We start from the raw sequence: 10,417 nt of genomic DNA, 5'->3' as shown, positions 1-10,417 counted from the left end.
TAGGTATCATCTGGAACAGAAAAAGAAACTTAGGTAAAATGTTCATTTTAATGGCCGCAATACGACCCAGCAAGGAAAAATGAAGTTTTTTCCACATTGATAAGTCTTTTTGTACTGATCTCCACAATTTCTCATAATTATTCTGGTAAAGTTTCATGTTAGAGGAGGACAAGAAAATTCCCAAGTATTTAACTTTACTCTCACTTTTTCTTTATCCTTTTGCCATGGATGCCCCTCACTGTCACATGGTTGGTGGCAAAAATTTGCCCTGTTTTTCCCTAGAGGATCAGATCTAGGCTAATGATTTTAAATTACAGGAAAGGGTGTAGATTAAACATCAGGAAGAACACCCTTTGGGCAGAATTATTCCACAGAGGAACTGTCTGTTTTGGTAGGGACTGGACTGTCACTTATCAGAGGCACTGAAAAAGAGGACTAATTAGCAGGACGATGGACAACCTTGATGGTCCTTTCCTGTGCTCTGACTCTGTGAAAGAAGCCATTTGTCCTCGAGGTGGAAACAGATTTATTTTTCTTGGAAAGCTCCAGTTTCAGAACTCTCACCATCAAAACTCCTGCTAGTAGGGTGGAGATTAAAGAGACATTTTCAGACATGTCAACACAGAGGCAAGAGTGCACTGGCAATTTCTTGGCCAACTCATACCATTTTGCTTCTTCAAATTTTCCAGAATCATCTTATGACCCTTAAGATGAACTCCAGAGCAATTAGGATCATATGATTTCAGTGTTAGCCTTCTCGGTGTTCTTAAATTTTGAATATTTTAGAGATACAGTCTATTAGAAGGTTCAGTTATAAAAGCTCTCATTTACAGTAGAAGGCCCTTAAAGCTAGTAGTGGAACTTTGGTGTGGAATTATGGCAGGATGATGCTGTCCAAAGGAGTGGAGAGACATTGCAGCCAAGATCACTGGCTGGCAGGCTGGCATAATCTCCATGGATGAAATGGAGATATGTGATAACCCAGTGATGGCGAATCTTTTAGAGACCGAGTGCCCAAAACCCGCCCCCCCCTCACCCCTGTCCCCGCTCCGCTGTGCCCACTGGGCTACCCATCACCTCCACGGCCCACCACAGATCACCCAGGTAGCCCCACAGTGCCATGGCCATGCCCTCCACCTGTGCCCCGCAGCATCATCTGCGCACGACGGGGCGCAAGGGCGGAGTCTTGTCCCTGCTGCCCGGCTACCATGTCCTTGGCTGCGCTGCTTCATGTGGGCCATGCCTGGGGGCAACTCTCCTCCGGGGGACTACTGGTGAGGGGGCCATGGGAGGAGGCGGGGCTGGGGCGACGGTGCGTGTGCCCACAGAGAGGGCTCCAAGTGCCGCCTCTGGCACGTGTACCATAGGTTCGCCACCACTGAGATAACCCATATGCAGTCTGGACAGAAGCTTTGTTAGTAAACTGCGGAAGCTGAAAAATTTTGCAACTGTCTTGGTATTTGAGCTGCTAGGGGTCTAGAAGGGTCCTGGACAATTTGCCTGAGCCAACTCATCAATGGACAACTCTCCATGTGAAAATTCAATGCAGGATAACTCAAGAGAGGGGCAAGTGAATTGCAACAGGTCTTATCTGCTGAAGGTTTGAACCTTCTCAAGTTAGAAGTCCTCCAGGCTGGGGTGAGCTGCAATTCTACTTGTCCATCTCTTGAGTTATACAGTGTTGAATTGTCCCATAGAGAATTGTCCTGTGGACACTTGTCCAATAGGATAGCCATGGCAAGTTGTCCTATTCTGTCCTGGGGTTCCATCTATCTTACAACTGTGGTGTAGCCTATGTGGACATTAAGCTCTGCCTTCCTAATTTCTTAATCACTTTAGGATCTATAGACATAATTATCATCTGCGGTGAGTCAAACCTTTGAGGATTACAAAAAAAAAGAGGGACTTTCAGGATTTAAAGATTCAAGAATGTTCAGCAAAAAGCTTAATAAAAAAAAGATTTAATTTTTTTTCAAAATGCATAAAGGGAGAAATAACTTTTAATTATTTTTTATAAATTATTTTTGTTTTCAATCAAAGTGTTTTAGTATAAATTTGTACTTAGCCAATTAAACAGACCAGGCCTACCTAGGAATACCTTTTATTTATTGTTAAAAAGTGCATCTTGTTGATGGACTATACATAACAAAATATAAGGTAATGAACTAGACCACTAATTCAGAAGATGTTAAAGCAGTGGTTCTCAACCTGTGGGTCGGGACCCCATTTGGGGTCGATCGACCATTTCAGGGGGGTCGCCAAGCAAGGCTGTCCGCCATTTTTTGTCTGCCATTTTTTTTGTCTGCCATTTTTCCCCCCTTTTCCGGTGGGTGCCTTACCTCCCTTGGGCTGGGGCAGCTGGTGGTCGGCCTGCTCCATCTCTGCCGCTTGCCAGCTACGCCTCGGCTGGCGCAGGGGGCGGAACCACGCATGCGCGGCGCTCCCGGGCAGGGAAAGTCCTCGACTTACGACCGGTTGGGTAGTCCTCAACTTACGACCGGTTTAGTCCTCGACTTACGATCGGTTTAGTCTTCGACTTACAACCGGTTTAGTCCTCGACTTACGACCGGTTGGGGTCACGGCATTAAAAAGGTTGAGAACCACTGTGTTAAAGACTAATCTACATTTGAAATTAGAGATTTTTTGGGGGGGATTAATGGATAAAACAGCTGGGAAAAAGTCAGAGAACTTTGTTTTTATATATGGTAACTACAGTGAGATTATTATATGCTCAAAAGTGAAAAACTTGGCATTACTCGCAATGGAGGAAGGGTGGATGAAGATGTTAGAACTTACACAGATGACTAAATTGACTTCTTTGATCAGGAGAAAAAACATTTACATTTATGGCTGACTGGAAACCCCTTATAGACTTATAGAAGCAGGAAAAAAATCAACTTTTGATTTGTAATTTTGATCACTAGAAAATATTAAAATAGAAAATAATAGAAGAAATTGGTTTTTTTTTGTAACCATAGATAATTTTGTAATCATACTTGTATTTTAATAATTATATATATATAAATACAGTAGTATTAACCAGACCTTTTTCTCCTAGAAGTAAGAATTTGCTCCTTGGCCAACTGCTACAAAGATGGAACTCTACAGCTTCAGAGTTCTGAAACTTAAAAATGACTATATGGGGAAAAAATGTTGTGGTTTCTAGGTAGAGATTTGCTTGCTTTCCAAGTATTTTTACTTTTTCTGACGGGAAATTCAAGTTGAAACATCCATTTATCACTTTGCATTGCTGAAAATTCCAGGAAAATGGTGTGTGCAGAGGGATGCAAGATCTTATTCCAGAAGGATTTCCAACGAACCACAACAATAATATTAAAAAAAATATCAAAAGAATCTGTTCTTAGGCTCTTTGCTGTAGCAGTGCAAATTTAAACCAGCAAAAATTTATTCCATTGATGGCCTGAAGGGTGATTCAAAATCCACTTCAGCAAAATGTCTAAAAGCCTAAGTATCATTTTTTTCTTATTCTTTAAAAAAAGAATTGTGACAAAGGAAGAATTAGAAAGATACAGTAACAAGAAAATCAATACAGTGCAATACGAATCAATGCAAGCCAGAGGAGTGGAATTAGGAGTTTAATGGGTATTTATAAAGGTGGTTTTAAAATATGAAAATCATAATCAATTTTCAATTCTTCAGAATAATTATTTTCAGAATAGAGAACTACAGCAGTCCCAAAGCTAATGAAATAATTTCTCAAATAGAAATGTTTGCTCTCTTCTAGAGTCATCTATTATTGCTCCAAAATAGCAAGTGGGCAGGCTTTAGATGCCAGAGAGATGCTATAAGCTAGTAGAGAAGAAACGGCCTAAATAAGAATTTCTTCTTTTCAGAGTGTTATGGAAAATTTAAAAAATGCTGAACTCAGGGTCTTAGACCCTTCGTTAAACGACCATTTTGTTAGATTTTTAAGGAAACCTATATGATAGTTTGTTGTTGTTGTTAGTTGCGAAGTCGTGTCCGACCCATCACGACCCCATGGACAACGTTCCTTCAGGCCTTCCTGTCCTCTACTATCTTCTGGAGTCCATTTAAGCTCACGCCTACTGCTTCAGTGACTCCATCCAACCACCTCATTCTCTGTTGTCCCCTCCTTCTATTGCCCTCAATCTTTCCCAGCATTAGGCTCTTCTCCAGTGAGTCCTTCCTTCTCATTAGGTGGCCAAAGTACTTGAGTTTCAACTTCAGGATCTGGCCTTCTAAAGAGCAGTCAGGGTTGATCTCCTCTAGGACTGACCGGTTTGATTGCCTTGTAGTCCAGGGGACTCGCAGGAGTCTTCTCCAGCACCATAGTTTAAAGGCCTCAGTTCTTTGGCACTCAACCTTTCTTATGGTCCAACTTTCACAGCCATACATTGCAACTGGGAAAACCATGGCCTTGACTATACGTACTTTTGTTGGCAGGGTGATCTCTCTGCTACATTACAAGGATTAAAAAAAAATGCATTATTAGTTTCAGATATAGATAGACCTCAACTCACAATCATTTGTTTAATGACTGTTTGTAGTTAAAGCGGCATGGCTAAAAGTGAGTTATAACCAGTCCTTGGATTTGCGACCATCCCAGAACCCCCACAGTCATAGGAATCAAAATTTGGGTGCTTGGCAACCGGCATGTTATTTATGGCACTTGTAGTCTCCCAGAGTCAAGTGATCACCCATTTGCGACCTTTCCTAAAGAACCACTGGCTTTGATCTTGGGAACGTAACTGCCTTCTTGACTTTTTTACCCCCTTGTGGTTTTGTCCAGACTTTGTTACACCTGGATGGAAAAACACCAAAACCACTAAGATTTTCGTCTAAGCTGGGAAGTCAAAAAAACATCCTGCTGGAATGCAGCGGTGAACCACTTCTGTATTACTGTACTGAAAGATTATTATATGAGAAAGAAGAAAATTAAATGGGCAATTCCATGAAGTTTCCAGAAGCTAAGCTCAGTGTGAAGGAGACTTTATTTTTAGAAACCATATAAACATTAAACATTAATTGGCCTGTTGTTAACGGGCTTAACTCATTATACCTGCTCTTTCATGGAAACTAGAGGAAAATCATGCCATGTTACTTGGCAGTGCGATGCTGGGAAATTCTAGGAGGCTCATTCTGTACTGACATTTGGTAGAGTTGTGAATTATCCAGCCTGAAATAAATCTATTATCCACCCCCACAATAACAATTAAAAAGTAGACATTGAAACCAGCATGAAGTGTGCACTAAATGGCTGCTTAGAAGAGAGAGAGAGAAAAATAAGAAACAATCCTTCTAAGTTGAGAAATTACAAGTAGTCCTCAACTTACGACCACAATTGAGCCCAAAATTTCTCTTGTTAAGTGAGACATTTGTTAAGTGATTTCTCTCCCCCCATTTTATGACCTTTTTTGCCAAAGTTGTTAAGTGAATCTGGCTTCCCCATTTGACTTTGCTTGTGAGTAGGTCGCAAAAGGGGATTACATGACTTTGGGACACATCAACGGTCATAAATATGAACCAGTTGCCAAGCATCTGAATTTTGATCACATGGCCATGGGGATGCTGCAAAGGTCGTAACTGTGAAAAACGGTCGTAAGTCCTTTTTTCAGTGCCTTTGTAACTTTGGACGGTGACTAAACAAATTGTTGTAAGTCAAGGACTATCTGTATTTAGTCGATTTATTTCAACATTGATTTGTCACACATTTCATTTAGTTGCTCCGGACAGCTTACAAACATTTCATTACAATAAAATATAATCTAACAAACTGGTAAAAAGCAGCTTTTGTTTAAAAAAAAATATCACCCCCTCCTAAATATCAGCAGGGTGAGCCCAGCCACTACTCTAGTGTAAGTTGCTTCATAGTTTAGGATGTGCCCAAGGAAAAGCAGAAATTGATGTTGAGATTAGAAATATTTCCAGCAGCCATTGAAGAAAATGTCTCCCGTTGAAGTTTTAAAAGAGCCCAGGAAGACCTTCACTGAAAAAGGGGGTTGATCAAGTGATCTGCACCCAAGTTAAGTATTTTTTACCTTGTACAAAAGTCTAAAATTGTCCATCAGCTTGCACCAAAATTGATGAGGAAAACCTTCAATTTTCTGCCCTTATGCTTACAAAACTGGTGTACATAAACACCTGAAAATTCTATTTTAGATCAGGTGATAAGCCTCTATAAGTGGCTACAGATGTTCAGCTTTTGCCTTAGCCAGGAAATATTTAACAAAGAACCTTGTGCTACATTTTCATCAAAAAGTATGTCTTTTTTTCATCGAGCATGGATTAAGAAGATATAGGACAGGAGAAAGCTCAGATGAAGCACTCGAGATACATTTCTTCAATCCTTAAAGATAGAAAAGACATGAAGTCTCATTAAAGTGAAATTAAGGTGAAAAACAGCAGCATTAGTTATAAAAGACAAGAATTGGGACTGAAGACGGTATAGAATTCATTTTCCCAATTTGAAATTCTGCCCTGCTAATTCCAAATCACAAGCTAAGTCACTTTGAACCCTGGATATGACAGTCTCACACCTTTCATAAATTTATGCTCATCTTTTACTTCAGTCATGAAATTTCTTGTCTTGTTCCATTGTTTTATGCATTACAATGTCTTCAGCATTCCCTGTATATTTTACATTCAGAACAAAACAAATCCTGTTTTTAAATTCTGCTGGATTTTAATTATCATTAGCATAGATTCAAGTTCACATTTTAGCTCATTTAAACAGCACCAAACATGAATACAGAATCCAATCCTGCTGCTACAGTATATTGAGCTCACAATAGGAACAATTTAGCTGCGGGGAAAGGGATTTTATGTACAAATTATGTCATTTATTAATTGGCATACCACATTATAATATATTTTAAAAGTAAAAATAATAATATTAAATATGTTCCTATTTGTCTGCAACTCCAAACTATCTTATCTCTATTTCTGTCTCTGTTTCCATCTCCTTCCTTCCTTCCTTCCTTCCTTCCTTCCTTCCTTCCTTCCTTCCTTCCTTCCTTCCCTCCCTCCCTCCCTCCCTCCCTCCCTCCCTCCCTCCTCTTTCTTTCTTTCTTTCTTTCTTTCTTTCTTTCTTTCTTTCTTTCTTTCTTTCTTTCTTTCTTTCTTTCTTATAAATATCTGGCTATCTAGCTATCATCTATCTATCATCTATCTAATTTTAAGAAAAAAAAGATTACTGAAGTGAACAAATGCTTTTAATGGGTAAATATATAACTTGGGCAATGTGTGCTTGATCTTAGCACACCTTAGCACCATATTATATTAACTAATCTAGAAAATGATTTAACCAGCAAAAGAAAAATGGAAAGAAATGTTTTTAAATTTGCTCAAGAATGTCCACAGGCTTACTCTCATCTTAAATCACAACACATTGTATTCTAACGCAAATGTAAGTCCTATATAAACTCAGTAGGATTGTTTTCCATGTAAGTGAGGGTAGGATTAGAGTCTGACGTTAATGTATTATTACTGAAAATAACAAATTAAAAGTGGGATTTTTTTTTCTGGGGTGCACCTATCTCAATTTAAATCTTTGAAAGTTCAAAAGAAAACTCATATTTTCTTGTTAGCAACAATTTAGGACCTGGATTGCTTATTTATATGAACAAATTTGTTGGAAGCTGAAATTGTACAGACTTACTTCGGACTTTTAAGAACAAGAATTTAGCAAGCATTTCAGACAAAATGCACAATTTTAGTTTCTTTCCCAAATTGATATTTTCAGCATTTTAAAGAGTCATTGTGGACAATAAACAGTTCAGACTTCCTAATGAGAAAGACAATTGTGTGACACTCATAATGAAATTAATTATGATAATAAAGAGGAATTTGATGTTATATTAATGCACTATTGTAAAAAGATATATTCATTACAACACATATTCATTATTTTGAATTTGTTAGAGCAGCCAAAAACTTTGATTTTGAGAAATTCAAGATTAGTAGACGACCAATTTTTTCTATTTGTAACTAAGAAAAAAAATTGTCCTCAGAAGTGAATGTGTGATATAAACTCTTGAAAAATATGAGACATGGAATTTGTAATTTTATGATGCACAATATTGTTAAAATATTAAAATTTTAATATTAAAATTTTCTAATCCTATTAACATTTTCTAATCATAATTACACAATTACACAATGATTAAAAAATCATGTATATATTGCACATACATCTTAGAAAACTGCTAAACGTATTTCTAGGTAAATTTCTAGGTGGTAATATTGACAGATTTCCTATCACTTCCATAAACCAGAGTGTATTCTCTGAATTCATTTTAGAAACCACTTTACATTACCTTATTTTATTTTATTATTGAAGGAAAATTTTTTAAAATAAAACTGGCAGCATCTTTGTGGGGTGAACTGTAAGTTTGGTTATGATCCCTTTTTTAATTAAAAAAACATCCCCGTTATTTTGCAATCTGTGATCTAATTGTGGGCTTGAAAAAAAAGAAACTTATGGCAATTAAGAAATTAAATGGTTTTCAATTGAACTGGACAGTTTTAACATATGGATGGGATGCAGATGCTACAACTGAATACTAATTAATTATCCATCCTCTTTTCATTGTGAATTTGACTCCTATTTTCTACCACCTGATTTCTTACAACCATGACTCCCCTTTCAACATTGACTTTGATAGCGGTGGATCTTTTCTGATCCAGAGACTATGGAGGCAGGACAGTTACTGTAGTTCGGTTGGGATAAATCTCTAGAGTGGAGGCAGAGGAGAAATTTACTAAGCAGCATGGATAAAGAGAGGCCAGAACATCTCTTCCTAGTTACCTTTTATGTAGCAAGAGTTATTTCCCCCAGGGGAAAAAATCACTAAGTTGATTTGGAAAGTGTCTGGAATAAGGGGAAAACCTGGCATATATGCCAATTGTTAATGTTGCAATTAATATGGTTTCTCCGTTCTGCACATTACAAAGAATTGGTTGCAGCCTTGTTCTAATCCACTTGACAATTAGCATTTCTATTGATCAGCCTAATGGGCATGGTAGCTGGGCCCTTCTCTTGACTTCCAGATGCGTTGCGAGGATGGTCAGGTTGTGATCCCAAACATCTGAAAAATTACAGTAGTAGTAGTATAAGTCATGACTCTCTGAGCTCATACCAGCTACGAGTAATCGGCCTTCCTCCAGTATCCCTCCTTGCTTACCTGTATGTCAGGTGCCTGTAGCCCCTTCCCTCTGAGACCCATTTCTGCTCTGGAGGCATGGCAGAAAGCTCCAAGAAGCCCCTCGTTGGTGTCTACGTAGGTATTCACGGTAGTTGCGTGTGAGCAGAGTGTAGAGGAAAGGGTTGATGCAGCTGTTGCCGTAGGTCAAGCAGGTCACCAGATGATTGACAGAGATCTCAGTGTGGATGGGCAGGTGGACTGCCGATGGGCAATAAAGGGGAAGGAGTTGCCAGATCCAAAAGGGCAAATAACAGGCCCAAAAGGCCAAGACAATCACAAGGATGAGGAGGAAGACGCGGTTCTTAGGGGAGCGTCCCAAGCCTCCACGGGTCTGTGACAGCCAGTAGCTTCTTGCCAGGCGCCAGTAGAGCGACCCAATTACTATCCCAGGTGCCACTATGCTGGTGCCAAAAAGGATGCTCAGGTAGACTTTGTATTGCTCCTCACTCCAGGTGGGGGAGCAGAGGCGACGCACCCCAGCTCCATTCCCCATTGTACGTTCCTCCTGGTGGATCATGACCATCATGGGGAGGGCCAGAGCAAAGGACAGGAGCCAAACAGCAATGGCCAGTGGTCTGCTGCATCGCCGTGCACGGCTGGCAGCCTGGAACGGGTGCACCACAGCAGTATAGCGCTCACAACTCATCAGAGTCAGCAAGAAGATGCTGGCATGCATAGTGAGGAGGTCTAGGCTGAGCAGAATCCGGCAGCCAGCCTCCCCAAAAGGCCAGTCCTTCGCCAGCCCATTGTGAACAATGAAGGGGGCTGTCAAGAGATACAAAAGGTCAGCCAAAGCTAGGTTAATTAGGTGGATATGCAGAGAGGAGGCCGAGGCAGAGGCCCGCACGACCGCCAGGGCATAGAGGTTGCCGGCCACCCCGGTAACACACATCAGGCTCAAGACAGCTCCCAGGACTGCTGCTGATTCATGTCCTTCCGATGAGGAGCCATTGCCTAGCAGTAGCCACGAAGAAAAGTTTGTTGATGATGTCATCATGAGGAAATGGTCCAAGGTAAGCTGTTCGGAAGAATTTTTTAACATTCTAGTCCTCAGGAGAGAAATCAAGGAAAGCGTACTAGATGTCCATCAATCTCTATTTCTACTTATCAGTTAAGTGGAATATCAAAGTCTATATCATATCACCTCTTTGTCTCCCTACTGTTTGGTCTACTGCTCCATCTATAAGTCTATCTGTTTTCCTTTTGATTCTTCCCATTCCTCTTTTTGCTCC

General features: G+C 39.9%; 1 protein-coding gene across 1 annotated transcript; it reads right to left on the bottom strand.

Annotated features, from left to right (window-relative positions):
• Positions 1-9,171: 9,171 nt before the first annotated feature.
• Positions 9,172-10,182, bottom strand: LOC107282681 (urotensin-2 receptor-like). The gene has a single exon (XM_015810494.2). It carries the CDS (start codon positions 10,180-10,182, stop codon positions 9,172-9,174), a length of 1,011 nt encoding a protein of 336 aa, XP_015665980.2.
• Between the last annotated feature and the right edge of the window lie 235 nt (positions 10,183-10,417).

Source organism: Protobothrops mucrosquamatus, unplaced genomic scaffold (genome assembly GCF_001527695.2).
Source record: "Protobothrops mucrosquamatus isolate PMUCROS unplaced genomic scaffold, P.Mucros_1.0 scaffold11, whole genome shotgun sequence".
NCBI classification, from domain to species: Eukaryota; Metazoa; Chordata; class Lepidosauria; order Squamata; family Viperidae; genus Protobothrops; species Protobothrops mucrosquamatus.
This window is presented reverse-complemented; position numbering and strand designations above follow the sequence as displayed.

What these genes read in the sequence shown, in the direction of transcription:
- LOC107282681 (XM_015810494.2), bottom strand. Translation starts at nt 10,182, where the DNA reads ATGATGACATCATCAACAAACTTTTCTTCGTGGCTACTGCTAGGCAAT.